Here is a 21,625-nt window from a genome sequence, read left to right on the forward strand (position 1 = left end):
GTGGAAGTCACGGGGAAGTGTTTGCGCTACCCGATATATTTGACTATACATGGTATGCCACAATTGCAATGTTGCTAAAAGTATTAAAACAGAATCAGGAGAAGCATGGTGCTTTACCTACAAAGGCTTTAGGGATAAAATGTATAGGGAATATACAACAGTAGCTGAGGTACTTCATTGTAATATTAAAAGTGATTCAGCACTACTGGCTATTTGTCAAAGATATGCCGAATGTAAGAAATTGGGCTAATTCGTACAGAGGAGTGGAGGCCTCACTTAGGCAACAACCATAATCCCTGTCAGGATGAACCACAAAAATCACTAAACTAAGCAATCGCTTTACCTACTGGTAGCTTGGCACAAAATCAGTCAGGGTTAACTTGGGGGCAATGTGTAAAGTTTGTACGCAGCACACAAAGAGTAATAAAGTGAAAATACTGAATAAGTAAAATCCCAAACCATTTTAGATGGAGGAAATGTTAATATAATACCAGAACAAGATATTCAATTTTAAAGTTTTTTGTGAAAATAGCGCCTAAAAGCACTATCAGTCATTTGGTCGCGTTTACCAGCAGTAGGGCTCAGGCAGGTCAAATTGCAGCTGGTTAGCTGGGCAGTTGCAGGGAGGCCACTGGAAGCTTTGTGTCCCTGTAGTTCACTCGGGAGGTCAGGTAACTGGCTCTTGGAGTCACTTTGCGTAGCCAGGGATAACGGCAAGAAGGTCCAAATATCCTTCTCCAGACCACAAGGTAGTCCTTCAAGCAGCAGGGCAGTCCTTTTGAATCTCCCATAGGTTCAATGTTTTTCTAAAAAGCAGTTCTGGAGGTCCTCTTTTTAGAAGTAGTGCTAGCCTTTGTGTGGGGGAATTTACTTACCTACCACCAAAACTAGTTCGTCAGTTCTTCCCCTGCTCCAGGCTCCAAACTGCCTGGGGTGACAAAACTCAGGGCAGGTTCCTGTGTGTGTGCTATAGGCAAAGTCCTTTGAAGTGTAAGTGGGTCTGTGCCCAGTCATCTTATCTGGATGGCCCATCCTGTCCACACCTAAGCTCCCTTTATATTACAGTCTGGAAGCAATACACAACAGCAGAGTCATTCACAGTCTTGTAACCCCAGACACTCTCAGAAAGGGACAAGAAAATGCCAAGTTTCTAAAAGTGGCATTTTCAGAATTGCAACCTGATATCCGACTTCACCAAACAGGATTTCTTTTTTTTTCTTTTACACAGAGTTTTATATAGCTCGAACTTGACCCGAATCGGGTATCAGAGAGCTTTACACAGCACCAGTTGCGTTACATGAGGACACTTTAATTTTTTATTTTTTTTGTTAGGCACGGGGAGATTAAGTGATTTGCCCAGAATCACAGGATGTTCAGCATCGTTGCTGAGATTCAAAGCCAGTTCCCCAGATTCGAAGGCGATTGCCCTAGCCGTTAGACCAACTCCTCTCCCAATTAAAAGTATAATTAATTTGAGTGTAAACCGCATATCTCGATCTGCTTTTCAATCTAAAATTAGCATTTATTAAATGTAATAAGTAAATCCATCAATTGTTAGTCAATTGGAAAGATAGGCCTTACAAAGCGTAGCACCAAATTAGGAGTTATTCACTGTCCACTTTCTACTCTATAAATACAATGCTCCCTGCCTTTAAGGCTTACCTTAGGAGTGACTTCTAAGCATTGATAAAAAGGAAGGTTTAGGCCTGGCAAAGGTTTATTTTACTAGATTGAAATTACAGTTTAAAACGCACTACAGGCTACAGTGGCAGACTTGAGACAGGTACTGTAATGGAGGGCTCAAGGAGTACTGCTGCCTACTATCATCATTTCATTTACCCGTTCTGGGTACAGATAGTGCCATTAACTAGGAACTTAGAGGCAAGTTAAATGTGGCAATTAAGTTTAATCCAATCTTACCATGTTTGAGGGAGAGTTCGCAAGCACCATTGCACTGGTTAGCAGGGGTAAAGTGTGCAGCGTCCTAATGCCAAAAAGAAAACAATGCACAAAAATCAAGGAGTGAAGGCAAAACGTTTGGGGGAATATCATACCAAGGATGATACTGAAACGCCACAAGATTTGAAAGTGGCGAATTACTAAAAATAATATCTCAAGTCTGTGTTTCAATAGAGAGAATACCTTAAAGGTGAGATCCCAACTAAAAACAAGGACAGAGAATTCCTGGCTGTGGCAGACCAGCGAGTCTGAGGGCACCTGTACGTGGACGAATAAACAGTTCCTGGGGTGTTAGCTTTAATTTCTTCTATGCCCGTTTAATTTAGAAGGGTCCTTGAAGTACTGGCTGAACATAGTTACGTTTAGACAGGTTCTCTTTCTTTGAGAGTTTGTCAATGAGGAAATGGTCATCCTCCTTTTCTATTTGTAATTGATTATCATGTTATGCAAGCCAAACGTCTACCATATGGTATGCTAAAGTATCATCTGGTGTATAGGCTTTCAATAGGCATATCTGTAATAGTTCAGCATCATGGACGATCACGTCTAATTTTATCACACATCTTTCTGCTCAACTGTCCCTGGATCTTAACAGGGAGCAGTGGGTCTGAAGAGACCTCTGTAACTCAAAATGTAAACAGCAAGATGGAGTTGACAGCCAGGAAGTCCACAAATGTGTTTCTCTGTAGGGCCTGTGGACGAGAGTGAAGGGCAAAATGGCTTGTGCCACAATCTTGGTAAATAGCATGCAGCCATATGTCTGGTTGCTGCTTCTGAGGAACATCACTGCCCAGGCATGGAGGCTGGTTTCCTACTTGAGTCGAGGACCCTATTAGCTTCAAAGCAAATTTTGGAACAGATGATTGGTCTGGGTCAGCTTGGTATTGAGACACTTGGTGTAAACTGAAAATGTTGAGCTTTCTTACAAGGTAGATCCTTAATCAAGGCATAGCATTCTTTTCTAGGCAGCTAACCGATTTAGTCAAGATTCCTTTAGAGGCAGATTCCAAGGGGGTTGTGACCAGTCCTCGGTTTTAAGGCCTGAAATTCAGAATATGGTCTAGGACCTCGATTTAGGCTTTGCTGGAGGAGCTGAAGAAAAACTGTTTTACCTATTACCCAGTTCGCATGGACATAATGGTTGCTCTTGTTCTTTTTAAATATTGGAGGAGCTAGGGGAGAGGCCAGCAGCCACCCAAGATGGCCGCACTCTAAGCAGGCTCTGGTGACCACCCGCCAAATCCCAGATTATCCGCTAAACTAATCCTTATGCCAAGGTGTAAGGCACGTCAGAACAGCCGACACTCCAGGAAGGAGCACCTGGCATGCATTGGACACACCCACAGCGAGTCTGCCCGGCGAGACGGACCGCGGTCATTGTTGCAGCACAGAGGGATTCTGTGAGAAGAGGCTGGAGACCCACAGAATACCCGAATGGCAGGAAAGGGAGAACGATCACAGCTACTCCTACTGCATGCTTAAAAAGCGAGGCTATAAACCAATAGCCCATGCAGGCTATACCAGGGGATCAAGAGGGGTAGGGATCCTATTTCACAAGTCCTTCCCTTTCACTATACAAACAGTCACACATGATTCATTGGGGCGATTTGTAACTCTGTCAGGGTACTGGGCGGGTAGGCCACTAAATATTATGTCCCTCTATATCCCTCTACGACTGCATACCCCCACACTCGTTGACTTCGGTTCACATGTAGTCAATCTGCCTGAGGGAGAACTACTCATAGGAGGTGACTGTAATGTATACCTTAGCGGAGAATGGGATCGCTGGCCAGCCAGGCACTGTGAGGCTCCAGGGAAGGCCCTGGAGGAAACTGTGGCCACCACAGGCCTAGTTGATGTGTGGCGGATGTGCAATCCCTCTGCCCGCCAGTATACATTCCACTCTGGGATTCATGGGAGCTTATCCCACATAGACTACATGTTTGGATCAGCGGACGAGCTCACAATGTTCGGGGAGTTGACCCATCTCTCGAGGGGCATCTCGGACCACTCCCCACTTAGTGCACTTAACGACTGTACACCTACATCTAAGGGACAAGGAATGTCACCTAATCCCTGTTACTTTAAAATACCAGCCATTAGGGAAAGCTTAACCGAAGCGACAACAAACTATTTTAACGAAAATAACGGATCAGTAAACTCAGCCTAAACCATATGAGAAGCTTACAAAACAATAAGGGGGCTGGGGATCTCCTCAATCGCCGGTTATAAAAAAGTTAGACAGAAACAGTTGAAAGCAATAGAAGATGAGATTAAGAAATTGGAATCTGAGCTACTATTGTCATATACACCAAAAATGAAACACAGATTGCAAATGAAGCAGAAGGAATACAAAGACATCGCCGAAGAGGCAGCTAGGGCACAACACCGTGCGACCCTGCATCGAATATATGAAGTGGGGGAGAAGGCAGGCAAGTTGTTAGCGTGGCGAGAGAGGGTGACCAGATGGGTGTTTGAAATCGCCCCGGATAATGAGGAAATATGAATTTTTATGATCAATTGTGTCCCCTATCTAGACCCCAACAGCTCCATGTACATGCTACAAGTACATGTATGTTCCCTCCACTTCAAGTTATGAAGACGCAAATACAATTGTGTCCAACGTTAATATGTCCTCTTTCAGATCTGCCATGAATGGGTCAGATATTCCGTTCCTAAGTATGCCTTGCCACCGTCTTTATATGGTATACTTTTCACGTTCTCCAGCTCTGGCAAGGTAGGCCCTGAATTCTGCCATCGAGCTTTTTCCTGCTTCTGCATCTGAATGCTCCAGCCTGGACCTGCATCTGTATCCATGAACTTTGTCTTACTTCCTGCGCGGCTAACGGTGCCTAGCCCGGCCTGTTGTCTGCCAAAACTGTATTCAGCCTTCAAGTTATCTGCTCCGCTCCTCAAGAAATGCATTCCTGTCTAAGTAGCTTAGGTAAACATCCCTCCAGCTGCAGAGCAAAGGGCCCGGCCTTACTGTCTCCGTGCAAGTAATTCATGACTTTCGTTACCATGGTAGGCCCATGCCCCCTCGCACCTCATGTAGACACTTAGACGCTTGTACACGCACTAACAGTCAGTATAGAATAGACTCTGTCCGAAAGGACCTTTCCTTCCAGATAGTATAGTTCCTTAAACACAAGATATTAGATATGATTTGGGACTAGGTTGTCCTGACACCCCAGACTTCTGTCTCCTCATGTAGGGCTAAATGTCAAGTTCCCTTCACCCTCTAGTTACACGTCAATCACACGTCATGCGGCTGCGCGCGCATCTCTGCCATGTATTTTTGCTGACTTTGCAGGATTCTCTTATGGATCCACCCACTTGTGTCATCATCATAATGACGTTTCTAGTATACGCCTCTATGCACGCCTATTGTAACGCCTTTTTCATTACGTATGTGTATTCTTATCAGCTGTAACGCCTCCTGCATCTGTCTTTACTGTAATGCATTCCCTATATATATTATAACTTGTCAATAATGTATTGCTGATCCCTTCCTGAACCTTCGTGGTGACGGAACTCGATTGCCTGGTTTGAACCATCATTCCTGTGTAAGGAATACATTCCCTATTATACCCTCGAATACCACGGATTCTGCCTCTTATTTTTACTGAGTTATTCTTCTTGAATTTTACCGCATAAATTAAGTCTAGGTAATTAAAATTTACCACATAATTGGCGCCCGAACAGGGACACCTCTCACACCCCACGCGCCGGAGGTGCGTTGCAGACCCGGTCTCCTGCCACAGCCGGACGGACAATTACGCGTACCCGCAGGACTTCCTGCATCTCCCTCAGGCCAACGGGGGCGACTGAGGCTGCGATCAACACCCAGACGAGGCGGTGAGGAGTGCGGAGAATCCCGACCAGAGCCTAGCTGAGAGAGCAAGATCCGAGGTATACAGAGGCCCACCAGATTCCGAAGTTCCGAAGTATCTAAGTCACGAGTCGAGTCCAGTCCAGTTTGGTCTAGTCCAGTCCAGACTTCCGAGGCCTTCCGTTCCGTGCTTCCCGGTGAGTACCGTTGCTGGGGACGCATCTAGACGTGCACATTAGTTTGTGCCGGTCAAGACGGGTCTGGGTACACAGACCTGGTCTGCACTGTTTTAGCAGTGTATCCGTGCTGTTTAGCAGTACATACAGTATATTTAGTATTATGCAGTTAACTCGTTTTATTCTAATTATTATTGTTAGTTCTAAAATGTTTTGATATGTTTTAAATGTCGTGGTATGAGTGATTGTTCGATCTTCATTATTGTGTTTATTGTATAAATTGTGTTCAAGTCCGAGTAAAGTAAGAATTAAGTAGCAAGGTTCAAGATGCCGTTATTTTCAAAATTAAGACAGATAAAAACTAGAAAAGGGATACTCGAGGAAGCTGTTCCCATTCCACCTAGGGACACCCCAGGGTACTTTATGTACCATAAACATGGCCTAGATGCCGTATTATATCTTGATCTATGGGTGGACTACACCAAGGATTTAGCAGAGAGTCAGAGATGGCCCGCTGCTGGAACATGGGATGCAGATTGCATCATGAGAGTAGAAGAAGCATTATGGAAAAAGAAAGCTAGACAGTCACAGAAAGATGCCATTGAACTATGGCGTAAAGAATCGCATAGACGCACAGAGAAAGCGCTCAGAAAAGAAGAGAAAAGTAGGGAAGATTCAGAAAAAGCCCGAGAAAACATATTAATTGACGAAGGTATCCGAGTAAAAACAGAACAAGTAGACAGACAACGAAAACCTCTTATGAATGGTATGTATCCTCTTCTGGCCGAGGGTTTGCCTAAGGCCACCTTGGAGGTACCAAAAGATCTGCCACCTCCGTTACTCCCGATTAAAGTACATCCCAAGACCGCAAAGGACATTTTCCTTTCTTCCTATTTAGATGATGCAGCCCCCGAATATGCTAATGGTGCGCAGCCACGCACACCACCTGTTAACGACGCTCAACCCCAAGATCAGCTGCACCCGCCTCCGCAGCAACAAACTACTCACGTTCTAAACATTCCATCTGTTTCTACAGTCCTTCCTGCACCCACACTCTCTACCCTACACCCAACAAATCCTTTTGGACTTGGCACCTCAGGAGGTGCGACAGGAGGTTTTTCCACGCCACCGCCAACAACTAGATTGACTTATAGGGATTTAGCATACCAACGTACACCCCAAAGAGCGAATGACAACATATTAAATGAACCTCTTACAGATTGTAGATATGATCCAGTGCCAGGTAAACACGACAGAATGTTGCTATCTTCAGTACGTTTACGACGAGCTGCAAACTATTTAATGACGTTACCAGGAATGGTTGAACATCTAGACAAAATATATCGCTTTGTCCAAACAGGGCAAGGTCCTGAAAGTATTGCCGAAGCCATGGAATACCAGAAAGTAGACATGCAAAAATTATTGTTACGCTTTTTCATAAACTGCTTGATCAGAAACAGAGATAGGCCTGAGGTAGATTCGGAGGAAATGCAAGTACTTACCAAATGGGGTCAGAATATAACAGACGGGAGACATGATAAACAGAAGTGTATAGAAGTCATGTGCCGAAGGATCAGAAAAGAAGTAGAACGAATACATGAAAGAAGAGTAGAAGCAGATAAAACTGAATCAGAGGAAGAGGAGGAGGAACAGTCAGAAATGAACACAGGACAATTAGAATTACCAGCTAGACCAACGATAGCTTATGTAGGAAAAGGAAGATCTTTTAATAAAACAATACGTCCGATACGTCCAGAATGTAACAGAATTTTTAAACAGTTATCACAAATCCAAGGACCCCTGAACACTTATTCCAGGCTACTGATAAATTACTTCGAGAACGAAGGGGGTACCACGTGCTCGATTCTATGGATGAACAAGAATTAGCCAGGTCAGCAGTACAATGGGCTGACAGCTCTGAAAAATACAGTGATGATGCGCTAGCACACACGTTTCTGAATCTCGCCCCAGATGAACAGCGTTTAGCTAGTATATACATGATACAACATCTCCTTATATTATATAAAGGTCAACACTCCGATCCTGGTCCCCTATCTGATATATTGATAGAACTACTCCTGAACAAATGGAGAGGTCTAGGTACCGATCTAATTAAAGTAATTCTAGAATACCGACATATAGTGCCTTTTTGTGTCCAGAACATGATCCAGCTCCTCCCATGGAGAGAAAAACGTATTACATAGACAGACAGAATCCCTTACGCGAAGTACACCCAGTTAAAAATGATGACAATACGTTTAGACGCGTGTTTGTGTACGCGCCCATAACTAAAATAGAACTATTGGAAATGAAAAAATTAGTGCCCAGCCATGACAAAGATCCAGCAGGTTTTCACCGTGAACTAAAGGACATGTTACTCATGGGTGATTATACCTATCCAGACATTATGAAAATATTGAAAGTATTATTGCCTGCCGGTATTTACGAGAAACTCAAAGAAAAAGAGTGGGAAGTGGGAGACCAAAAGATTGATTGGACCGCATTAGAAACCGAAGAAAATAACCGAACTGCAGGCGTAGGGCTTGGGGACAAAACAAAAGCATTGCCAGGATTATTAGTACAAGTATTGCCACGTTTATTAACTACGAAAAAGGAAGATTGGGGAGCAATCTCAGCTTGTAAACAGAAACCAGATGAAGACACTAGTGATTTTTATTCCCGATTTGAAAAATGTTTTGGTATTAATAGCGGCCTGAAAGCAAGTAGTGATTCATATCCACATCTTTTTGTAACAAAACTAGTCGAGAATTCCCTGCCACAGGTTAAAAACAGAGTATTGAAAGTTGAAAGCACTTGGCAAGCTAACACTCCTTCACAGATGTTACAAATGTTACAGTATCACCAGAATAGAATTAGAGAAGAACAAGAACACGAACAAAGACGTATGAAGGACACGAAAATGAAAATGCTCGTCGCTCAGTCAGTTCCAGCTGACGGTCATAAAAAGGGTGCGACACAGTCCAGTAATTCAGCGGTTCCCGTTAAAGGGACATGCAACTATTGTAAACAGCCAGGTCATTATATAAACGATTGTGCAGTTCTGAAACATAATATCTCTACGGGTAAAACCAAGGAGAGACCACGTCCGCCTAGACAGGATCAGATCCAACAACAAGCACCTCAACATGTACAGCCTATGCCGGTTCCACAACCACAGCCTATTGCCGCAACACAAAACACGACACAACAGATGTACCAGTATGCACAAAATGACTATCCAGAGTATCAGCGATACACATGAAATAGCCTAGAGAGGGAAGTTGGCTTACCCCTTATTGAGGTCCCTGTAGATCAAGAGGGTCCTTATGTACAGAGTCAAGTATTAGGGAAAGACAAAGTTTCTACTTGATACAGGGGCAAGCAGAACAACTATAAGTCACGATGAAGAACCAGGGGCACCCCTCTCAGGCTCACAAAATATTTCCCTTGGTTTCTCAGGAAAGCCTACTATTAACGAAGTATCGCAACCACTTGCATTTACAGTCGGTCCATTGACACGGACTACAGATCTATTGCTTACAAAATCATGTCCAGAAAACTTGTTAGGTATAAAAACATTGAAAGCTCCAGGAGCTATAATATGTTGTTCTCCGGACGGAGTACGACTATTTTTGCGTGACTTTAAAGGTCACTACGTGTCAAGAGACATGGATCACCGATTACAGAATCTACCTGCACATTTATGGGCAAAAGGCCCCACTGATGTAGGTTGTATGCACATTACACCATATCGAGTCACACTCAAAACAGGAGTGGTATTACCACGAATGCGACAATATAAGTTACCTCCAGATGCTGTAGTGGCTTTACTGCAAATCATTGACTAGCTCATTGCACAAGGAGTGGTTGTAGAAACCGACTCCAATGTATGTAATTCTCCGATTATTCCGATTCTTAAACGAACTGATCCAAAAGCACCCACAGTATATCGATTAGTTATTGATCTGCGCGAATTGAATAAATGCATTGTACCACAATATCCCGTGGTCCCAGATATCTCTTCATTACTGACAGCTATTGATTCAGAGGCAACGTTCTTTACTGTAATTGACCTCAAGAACGCCTTCTTTAGCGTCCCAATCGATCCGGAAAGCCAATATTTGTTCGGATTTAGTTTAAATGGACGAAGTTTTAAATTCGCACGCGCGCCTCAAGGATTTACAGAAAGTCCTAGCATCTACAGCCAAGCACTGAAAAGACAACTTGACAGTATCCACATGCCAGTTAACACTGCACTGCTTCAGTATGTCGATGATCTGCTGATCACCGCCCGAAGCGAACCCGAATGTGAAAAAGCATCACTGACGGTTTTACATTTTCTGGCCAACAAGGGGCACAAGGTGTCCCCTTCGAAGCTGCAATTCTGTGCCCAGCAAGTTGTGTACCTAGGGCACTTGCTGTCCAAAGGGGGGAGACAGCTCACACCTGACCGCATCCAGTTAATTGTAAACATGCCACCACCCAAGACACAAAAGGAGGTACGGGCCTTCATAGGCCTCACTTCGTACTGCAGGCAGTGGATTCCCCAATATGCATTTCTAGCAAAACCACTCATTCAATTGACAACACAGGAGGCAGCGACATCGACTGTCCTCCCTTGGACTCCAGAACATACACAAGCTTTTGAAGACTTAAAGAAAGCTTTATGCCAAGCACCTGTTTTAGCGACACCATGTTACAGTAAGCCTTTTACACTTTTTGTTACAGAACGCGAAGGTACTGCTTTGTCAGTACTCACTCAGGAACAAGCAGGATCACACAAGCCATGTGCTTACTTTTCTAGCACATTAGATCCCGTAGCTCAAGCTCTTCCTGCGTGCCTGAAATCAGTTGCAGCGACAGCTCTAGCGATCAGACAAAGCGATTCCATAGTATTAGGACATCAATTGACAGTACAAGTACCACACGCAGCAGAGGTTCTCTTGAACCGGACACAAACACAACACTTGACTATAGCACGACTGACAGGTTACAAACTCACATTGTTTCAACCACACATAGAAATCAGACGTTGTAGTACATTAAATCCTGCCACACTTTTGCCATTAAGTGGAACAGACCCACTGGCACATGATTGTATTGAAGTCATTACTATTACGACGAAACCCAGACAAGACTTGACAGATGTCCCATTACCAGACCCAGACCTGACACTTTATGTAGATGGTTCATGTATGAGAACAAGTACGGGAGAGTTAGTGGCCGCTTATGCAGTCACGACAGACACCGAAGTCATTGAAACAAATTGTATTGACACATTATCAGCTCAAGCAGCAGAGCTTATTGCTCTGACACAAGCCTGTATTCAAGCCAAGAATAGAAAAGTTAACATATACACAGATTCACGTTATGCATTCGGAGTTGTACATGACTTCGGAGTCCTTTGGCGAGAGAGAGGTTATTTGACTTCTCACGGTGCCAACATTCAACACGGTCCCCTCATTCAAGCTCTGTTAGATGCAATACATCTACCTACTTCAATATCTATCATGAAGTGCAAAGCCCATACAAAAATCACCGATATCATTTCCCAGGGTAACGATCTAGCAGACCGAACAGCTAAGCAAACAGCACAGAATTGGACTCATGTAACTGACTTGACAAAAACAATAGTTCCGACGCCGACACACTGCATGACAGTTAGGGATCCCGCCCTTGATGTAATTGACATACAGACACATGCTACACCAGAGGAAATAAAGAAATGGACTGAATTAGGAGGGATCCAAACAGATCAGGGATGGATGACGAAGGGAAAATCTATATGGTTTCTCCCCGACTCAATGGTTCAAGTTATCATTAACACAATACATAGTCCAGCACATCTAGGAGAAAAAGCTATGTTAGACAGTATTCAACACATTTGGTTCAACAAACACTTACGAGCTGCAGCCAAACAGAAAGTCCGAACTTGTATGATTTGTTGTCAGTTCAATCCAGGTAAAGGCGTACCTGTAGAGCAGGGTGGATTTCAACCCCCCGATCACCCTTTTGAAGTCCTCCAGATGGATTATATCCAGATGGAACGATGTCGAGGATTCAAATATGTCCTCGTAGTTGTATGCGCTCTCTCCCGTTGGACAGAGGCGTATCCCGTCTCAGATTACACTGCCCCGACTACTGCCAAACAATTAGTTCATGAATTCTTCCCACGGTATGGTTTGCCCCGTATCGTGTACTCAGATAATGGCCAGCCGTTCTCATCCGAGCTAATGAAACACATTTCACTTTTGTTAGGCTATCAATGGAAATTCCACTGTGTCCGACATCCCGAGGCAGCAGGTCTCGTGGAACGTCATAATCAGACCCTGAAAATACGACTTTCTAAAATCTGTAGAGAGAAAGGTGTCGACTGGATAGTAGCCTTACCGGTTGCACTATTTTACATGAGAATGGTAGCACATTCTCGCACAGGGCTATCCCCGTACGAGGTGGTCTTCGGTAGGCCACCGAATATGTGGGGGACGCCTATACCTCGTAAAATCACTGATGTTGATTGTAATATGCTGACAGATTACCTTGCTTCCTTGATGTCTGCACTACAATCTTGCCGTTCACAGGTAGCTGCAGCCTTTCCCGACAACACCGAGGTAAAACCCCATGAAGTGATTCCTGGAGACCTCGTTTTCATCAGAAACTTCGACAGGAGGAGCCCGTTGGAGCCCCGCTGGCAACAACCAAAGCTGGTTCTTCTAACGACGAGGACAGCAGTGAAGGTCGAGGGTCGCAAGGGTTGGTTACACTAGAGTCATATCAAGAAATTTCATGGACTACCATCTGATCTGAACTCTCAGCCCTGCCCCCTTCCAGAGACTGATTCAAAACTCCCCTTGGTTGAAAAGACCGAATCACAGGAATATAAACTGAAACTAAGGTCTAGCAAGTCAGACAATTCGATTGTTTAAGTCCTCTCCAAGGTGAATCGGTTGAATTAAGTCTTTGACATGTATCCTCTAGACCGAATTAGAGAGAGAAATAGACAGAAACAGCTCAAGAAACATGCATATTGTAAATCACTTCATAGTCACTGTATAGTGACATTGTTGATTATGTTTTTTCTAAGTCTTTTTATTATTGCTGCAAGTATACTGTTGCACATGTACTATCCTATTTTCAAGCGTGCTCACAATGTTACTGCCGAACATTCTTTTAGTGAACTACCTCCACATGAGTTGTCCTATAGATTTGTGCTGCGCAACAACACATTCATTAGTATGTTACATCATTCCCATCAGACCAGCAATGCTACCAATTGTTGGATATGTGGCCGACTCCCTCCCTATCAGAAGTACAAAGGAGTTCTGCCTCTCTTTCCGTACCCGTTCACACACAATGGTTCCTGTGGAGCATGGTTTAGTTTGATTAACTCTTTAGATTCAAACACTGTAGTTTACCAGAGCAACTGGGTATGGGGAAACCTGAACTTAGTTTTGCTTAAAGCTTGTTATCCTAACAAGGAGGGACTTCCCAAAAGAACAGGAACTGATCTAGAAAATGAAGTATATGGATTAGGTAATTTTACACTTAACCTCATGATTCTGAATGTTGAATCTGAAGCTACACTAGTCTTGCCTGCTATGTCAGTAATACCAGTCAAAGGTGAATTCTGTGTAAGAAAGAATGGTTCAGTACACCTGGGTCATAGTAAATGTACTACTGTGATCGAATTCAGTGATAAAGGCAAGTCTACATTTAGAGCTTCCCGTCACTCCTACTTCATATGTGGTCATACCGCATATATACGCCTACCTCTAGATTGGGATGGTACCTGTTACATTGCATTCCTTCTGCCACCTGTTTTCCTAGCCCCTCCTGATTATCATAGAAATACCAATCTAGTACACCATAGACCCCAGAGAGATATCCCGATTGTTGACTACACCGAAACAGCATGGGAACAATATACAGACTTCAATAAAGGTCTCTTTCCTTACATAGGTGTTGTCTCAAACAGTAAACTGATACGTAGATTAACCAGAACCCTTGAAGCAGTAGTGAATGAAACTACCTCTGCCCTAGGCAACTTAACAGAGGAGCAGTCTGCGATGCGGATTGTTGTTCTTCAAAATCGTCTTGTCCTTGACGTCATCCTAGCCGATAGGGGCGGAGCCTGTAGAGTCATCGGATCAAGTTGCTGTGTTTTCATCCCAGAAAACGCGCCATCCGTATATAAAGCCATAACTCGTCTTCACAAGATTGCAAACCAGATACATCAGAATCCAGGCACCTGGACATGGTCCGGTTGGTTCTGGAGCATATTGTCAGCCTGGGGATGGAAAGTCCTATCCTTCCTAGGTATTGGCTTTCTCATAGTATTCAGTTGTTGCCTGTGTCTACAATGTGTGCCACATCGTGTATTCCACGTTCAAGTTTTCATTCAAAATCACGGAAGAAGAAAGAAGAACAAATGATGTTACATGAACAGATTGATGGATTCCTGAAGATCGATATTTCATGAGGGTTCGTAGGGGACAAGGAGGGAATGAAGAAATATGAATTTTTATGATCAATTGTGTCCCCTATCTAGACCCCAACGGCTCCATGTACATGCTACAAGTACATGTATGTTCCCTCCACTTCAAGTTATGAAGACGCAAATACAATTGTGTCCAACGTTAATATGTCCTCTTTCAGATCTGCCATAAATGGGTCAGATATTCCGTTCCTAAGTATGCCTTGCCACCGTCTTTATATGGTATACTTTTCACGTTCTCCAGCTCTGGCAAGGTAGGCCCTGAATTCTGCCATCGAGCTTTTTCCTGCTTCTGCATCTGAATGCTCCAGCCTGGACCTGCATCTGTATCCATGAACTTTGTCTTACTTCCTGCGCGGCTAACGGTGCCTAGCCCGGCCTGTTGTCTGCCAAAACTGTATTCAGCCTTCAAGTTATCTGCTCCGCTCCTCAAGAAATGCATTCCTGTCTAAGTAGCTTAGGTAAACATCCCTCCAGCTGCAGAGCAAAGGGCCCGGCCTTACTGTCTCCGTGCAAGTAATTCATGACTTTCGTTACCATGGTAGGCCCATGCCCCCTAGCACCTCATGTAGACACTTAGACGCTTGTACACGCACTAACAGTCAGTATAGAATAGACTCTGTCCGAAAGGACCTTTCCTTCCAGATAGTATAGTTCCTTAAACACAAGATATTAGATATGATTTGGGACTAGGTTGTCCTGACACCCCAGACTTCTGTCTCCTCATGTAGGGCTAAATGTCAAGTTCCCTTCACCCTCTAGTTACACGTCAATCACACGTCATGCGGCTGCGCGCGCATCTCTGCCATGTATTTTTGCGGACTTTGCAGGATTCTCTTATGGATCCACCCACTTGTGTCATCATCATAATGACGTTTCTAGTATACGCCTCTATGCACGCCTATTGTAACGCCTTTTTCATTACGTATGTGTATTCTTATCAGCTGTAACGCCTCCTGCATCTGTCTTTACTGTAATGCATTCCCTATATATATTATAACTTGTCAATAATGTATTGCTGATCCCTTCCTGAACCTTCGTGGTGACGGAACTCGATTGCCTGGTTCGAACCATCATTCCTTTGTAAGGAATAAATTCCCTATTATACCCTCGAATACCACGGATTCTGCCTCTTATTTTTACTGAGTTATTCTTCTTGAATTTTACCGCATAAATTAAGTCTAGGTAATTAAAATTTACCACAATAAGGGAAATCCACTTGGAAACAGACAAGAAATAGCAGAGGCACTTACAATGTACTATAGGCAATTCTATACACCATCGAATCAAACCAACAAGACTGAAGCCAGAGAGCTACTGGCCACTCTTGATTGTCCCCTCCCTGGGGGAGACAGATAGGGATAGTCTAGAGTCGGACCGAAACGAAAACGAAGTAGTACAAGCAATTAAAGCACTGAAGGCCGGTAAAGCAATGGGTCCAAATGGCCTACCGATAGAATTATACAAAATAACCGCACCCAAGATTGCCCCATAATGAATATAAATGTATCAAGAGAGCGTCACGCTTGGGACGCTACCTGAAAATCAAAGGTTGGCTGATATGGTCGTGATACACAAAAGTGGCAAGCCACCTGAATATTGTGCATCATACAGACCTATATCGCTACTGAACACAGAAGTCAAGATCCTTGCTAAAATCCTTGCAACTCGCCTGGCTCCTCTGTTACATAAGTTAATTCACCCCGACCAATCGGGTTTGATGCCAGGTAGAAATACTGCTCTTAACTTACGACGCCTTCATGGAGTATTGGGAAGGGCAAATAGCATTAAGGAAGAGGCAGTGGTAATGTCATTGGACGCCCAAATGGCGTTGGATATGATAGAATGGCCCTTCCTGTTCGTGATCCTCGAGAGATTTGGGGAAAACTTCTTAGCATGGTCTGGCTTCTATATTCGGAACCACTAGCACAGGTTACGGTAAATGGGGGGGAAGGACATCGTTTTTCAAATTGCAGAGAGGGACAAGGCAGGCATGCCCACTTTTCCCATTAATTTTTGCACTAGTGTTGGAAAAACTGGCAATATGGATATGGGGTGATCCGCTTATTAGAGGACTTAAATGGACTGAGGATTAGGAAGATAGAATCTCCCTATATGCAAATGATATACTGCTTTAGTTGGCTAGCTCATACTCTTCGATACACAGGGTGCTGCATATATTTAACCCGTATCAAAAAGACTCGGGATACACTATAAATTGGGACAATTCGCTACTGTATGTCCTCTGGGGTCCGTGTATTAATCTTCCCAGAGTTTGCATGGCGCGGAGTTACTGACGGGTTCCGTTACTTGGGAATCTACGTTGCCACAGATCCGGGGGTCTTTTACGAACGTAATTTGGCTCCCCCTTTGCGTTGCCTACAGGAAGACGTGCAACACTGGAAGACACTTCCCCTGTCGTTATTGGGGAAAGCTTCCCTGTATAAAATAATGGCACTTTCCTGTTTTTTTTTTATATTTTACAAAATACGCCATATCCAGTGCCTCCAAAGTATTTTCGGGCTACAGAATCGGAGGTGCAAACACTTCTCTAGGATAGTGGAACCCCGTGAATAGAACTAACCAAGCTGACAAAGAGCTGGTATGATGGAGGAGTTGCCCTCCCAGCAATACATAATTATTATTGGGCAGCACAGCTCACAGTGATAAATCAATAGGTCCATTTACCACAAACTGAACCAGCATATAGAAAGGATGAATGTAATATGGGGCCAGGGATCTACCAAAGAGCCATATATGGCGGCAAGCAAAGGGCGGCAAGATACACAAAATCGTCGACAACGATTACAATATGGCACACTGCATCTGCAGCATTAAGGTGGAAAGACAAGATCACTCTGGCGACTTCACTCTGGGAGTCGGTACGTCTGGGGTTGCTGGCAACGCAACCGGGTTTTGACAAATGGGACCACATCGGTCTCGCCAGGGTGGGAGATTTATGGGTGGAGGGAAGATTGTACCTTTTTTAGACCTCCAAAGAAACTACAAACTTGACCCGGTGGAATCATTCCGCTATCTTCAGATACAACACGCACTCCAAAGTGTCATTCCTGGTGGGGCGGAGATTCCGGCCTAATCTCCTTTAGAAGATAGGCTTTTAGATGATTATTTGAAGGAAAAGGCAATATCAGTGACAAATAGGAAAATATTGAACAATTCTCCTGACACTCTGAGGGAAATAAGAGCCGGGTGGGTGGATGACCTGAGCGGCATAAGGAGGAGTGGCAAGAAGGACTTGCATTCCCCTGGGAGGTGGCAATACCACTCAATTTAGATTGATACAATTAAAGATGTTGCACAAGTAATACACTAGTTAAAATGGTCAGAGCGGACTCTCCACAGTGCCCCAGGAACTGTGGTCAGGTGGGTATGTTTCTACATCAATGGTGGCACTGCCCAATAATACAGAAATACTGGCATAAAATTATTACATATATGCTGACACTGTGCGGAAGGGAGGTAGCGGCCTCGCCCCAATGGTGCCTCAAACATTTGGGAGAAGACAGACCTAACGGCAGGAGAAAGAACCTGGGTTACACTAGGTTTTATGGTAGCAAAGCGCAACATCGCAAGAAAATGGAGAGTGGATACGGGACTTGTATATCGGTATGGAGAGGGGCATGCAAGCTGAATGGGTGGTCTATAAAGGAAGAGGTTGCCCACAAAAATGGTCAAATATCTGGGGGAGCTGGAACAAAAGTAGAGGGATGATCTGCCTTCCTGTCGATGACAACTCTCCAATCAGGGAAAAATAGGGGCAGGGTAAAGTAAGGTTTTCAATATATACATGTTATACTATATAAGAGCGATGGGGGGGGGGGGGTAAAACACATAATACTGTATACACAATAGACGTCTGTACTGATGTATGTAAGACATTTAAAGTATGAACAAGTGCCGATTGAAGCATTGATTATTGTGTCTGGTTTTCTGCCAATTTTTCTATAAAAATAACAAAAAATAAAACAAATATTGCAGGACCTGAAGAGCCAGCATGAGAGTCTGCTGGAGAGTTTTACTGGGCTCTGCTTCTGATACAGTTCGAGGCTACCGAATGGGGCTCCCCAAATTGTTTTTTATTTATAATTTTTTCAATTACACATCAAGAAAAGTAACAGCAAGTTATTAAGGCAACATGGTATTTGTGACAAAAGTTATTAACAAGTAGTCAGCATCACACCATGTTGTCTACTATGTACATATGGGAACGGCAAATATTTAGTATGCCACTCTCAGTACAATAACAACCCTAAAACAGATAGACAAGAATACAGTTAATGGATGACATTCTGCCTATCAAGACAGTCATACAGCAGCATATGTTCTTAATTTGGTACATCAGGGAAGGAGAGTAGTTAATACATCTATTGTATCATTTCATTAAAGCAAATACTTGATCCACTTTTTCGTACTGGGAGGGTGCCTCTGCCCCAATGCACAGAAACGCTCTTCTTTTCGCCATAAGTAACACAAGATCTGTATGCCTCCTTACTTTGGCTTGGATCTCAAAAAAACATTAATGCCAGCATCAGGGAGGAATTTAGTGGCTGACAGATCGTCTATCCCAATATTTCAAATATTTCCACCCAACAGGCAGCTACCCCTGGGCAGTCCCATGCCAAGCATAAAATTGGCATCAACAGGGTGACACTTAGGGCATTGTGCTGTCTTGAGTAGTGAGCTCCCCAAATTGTTAGACTCAAATCATTCAACATCTTCGGCAACCATTCCCGTTAGATATTTGGTAGAGTCTTTGTGCTACATGATGCTGTACTGTGGCTACCTTCCGTCTATTCAGTGTCTAAAGGTTATTTCTGTTGAATGCTTAATTATTGTGGTCTCTCGGGTGGACAGAGGTTAGAGACTGTGTTAGTCCGATAATAGAAAGCATGGCAACAAGGGGTGTTTTGCGAAACCTCCTACCAAATGAGTCATTGTCATATGACCTGGTCCCAAGATCTTCAATGCTTGATCAATCAGTGCTGGTTATGTACTGAGGCTTTAGCCCAAGTCTTCAGCTCCCCGGTCCTCTGGTGTAGCAATATCGCTTGAGGTGTTGCTTGTACTAAGCACTATAGACACATCCGAATACTATAGTGGAAAACAATCTGTGAGGGAGTCAATGCTCTGGTGCACTGTTGACCTTGGTGGAGGTATCATGACTCACCTTGAAACCGCATGCAAAGTAAAACAGCTGGTAAAATCACTAAATGCAGGAGTGAGTACAGCATGTGAGCTGCAACAGCACATGCATAGTAATATATAGCATGTATTGCACTGGTTTTGGCAAACCCAGAAGAGGTACAAAGTAGTGAACAATGGGTGTGAGGCCTGGAATACAATTCTAAAACATAATTAACTTTACTCTTAGTTTACATTCCAAATCTTACGCAGCATATGAAAATAAAGGAGAATATACTTACTTAGAAGAGAAACCACGCTGACAGCTACTAGAAAAAACACGATTTGCAATAGGTTCTCGAATACTGAAAAGCATCTTTGGCTCTTCCGGATCATAGATAAGTGAGTTATTGTATTCATCTGTGACTAAAGAAAAGCAAACTAGTTAACTGAAGATCATCATCATCATGTTTAAAGCAATAAAAAACAATATAATACATGTGGAAATGCTGCTGGACAACGTTATCAGGTACTAATAGTGTTTTTGTTCATTTTGAGAATTTTTTTGCAATGGTTAATACACTTGGATATAGGGAACATTGTTTGTGTTGTAAGCAGGCTACCCAAATCTTCACTTATCATAAACTGGATATGTACTTGTGTTTGGATAGTATGGGTTTTGCTGCTTTTTATTCCCCTCCTCTATGTCATGCATGCGTCCTACATGGAATAACCATTGGAATGATAAACATGGGTAAAAAACATTTGGGCAATTTAAAATATGTCCTTTTTATATTGAGAGTTTTGTTCACTTATGATTAATAGATAATCTAAAATTTTACCTAACAAAAACAGGCATGTATTTTATATAAAAAAAAGTATAGTATTATAGATGCTTAACTGTGAATACTAGCGATGTGTTGCAAAAGGGGTGCTGAGTGACATAAGAGGCAAGTGAGTAGTTAGAGTGGTCTGTGATGTCACTTTATGCTGATCAGCCTGCTGCCTAAACTCCTCTTTCACCACAGTGGTAAGCGACATTAGACTATGTCCTAGTCTCAACAGTGCACTGACTTCTTGAATATTCCAAAAATAGAGAGCAATCATTTCCCTCAAAGAAATAATCTTATCTATATTGAGATCAAAAACAGTAAACTGAGTATGATAGGAACTCAAGATGAAATAGAACCAATTAAGAGGATAATCAATCCAATCTGGACAATGTACGGATCTCACTGTTGGATGCTGGTACAACTGAAGAAAATAGTACTATAATCTCTCCACAATTATTTCAAACTTACACAACTTCTTCTAACAGAAATAAGTAGCCCAGCCTCCCCCCCTCTCCCCCTACCCCGAAAGTCAGTTGTAATAAACCCCTGCACCAATCAAAGAAATTAGGGCTCTTAAGAATAAGTTAAACAAAACAATGAGAAATATGCAGACGCTGAAGAAAAAACAACAACAAAAAAAAAAAAAAGGGAAAAAAATCTGGGAACATTAACTAACCAGTAGAAGAAAGAGGATGAAATTACATGAGGTGTCTAAATCAAGACAATTGAACAAAAAATAAGGTCAGAGACATCAATAACTTCCCTTCTGCAAGTTGGTCACTACAGATAAAGAACTTACTTGTGAGCAATAAAAAAAAGCAAGATTTTCTGCCATTGAACCAAATTCCTCAGAAGACTTGGAGCAATCTCCAACGCTAACTGGAGTAGTAAGCACTCTTATGTCAGTCCGCAGAAATGGCACACCGTGTCCGAATGGCCTTCAATCACCATGTTTAAATCAGGCCAAGCCTTATGGCCAAAATTCTACTTCCTCTATACAAAAAATGTATTGCTGCAAATACAATATTGGAAAGCTGGAACGAATCCCACCTGCTACCCATCCATAAAAAAGGGGCATCTAATAGACCGTGAAAACTATCGCCTACTGGCAATTGAGGGAAAGTGCTTGGCGAAACTACTAAACAAAGAGGTGTAACAGCAGATGTTAGCGAAAAACCTTGTCCCATTT

At 43.1% G+C, this 21,625-nt stretch overlaps 1 protein-coding gene across 3 annotated transcripts in view; it reads right to left on the bottom strand.

The window, feature by feature from the left end:
* Positions 1-21,625, bottom strand: part of NADK2 (NAD kinase 2, mitochondrial) — a 690,519-nt gene that overhangs the window by 49,288 nt on the left and 619,606 nt on the right. For all 3 annotated transcript variants that reach the window (XM_085631046.1, XM_085631045.1, XM_085631044.1), the window contains one exon: positions 19,906-20,029. In XM_085631046.1, the coding sequence (XP_085487172.1) occupies positions 19,906-20,029 (124 nt within the window). The remainder of the gene's footprint in view (positions 1-19,905; positions 20,030-21,625) is intronic.

Source organism: Triturus cristatus, chromosome 2_1 (assembly GCF_964204655.1).
Source record: "Triturus cristatus chromosome 2_1, aTriCri1.1, whole genome shotgun sequence".
Taxonomy (NCBI): domain Eukaryota; kingdom Metazoa; phylum Chordata; class Amphibia; order Caudata; family Salamandridae; genus Triturus; species Triturus cristatus.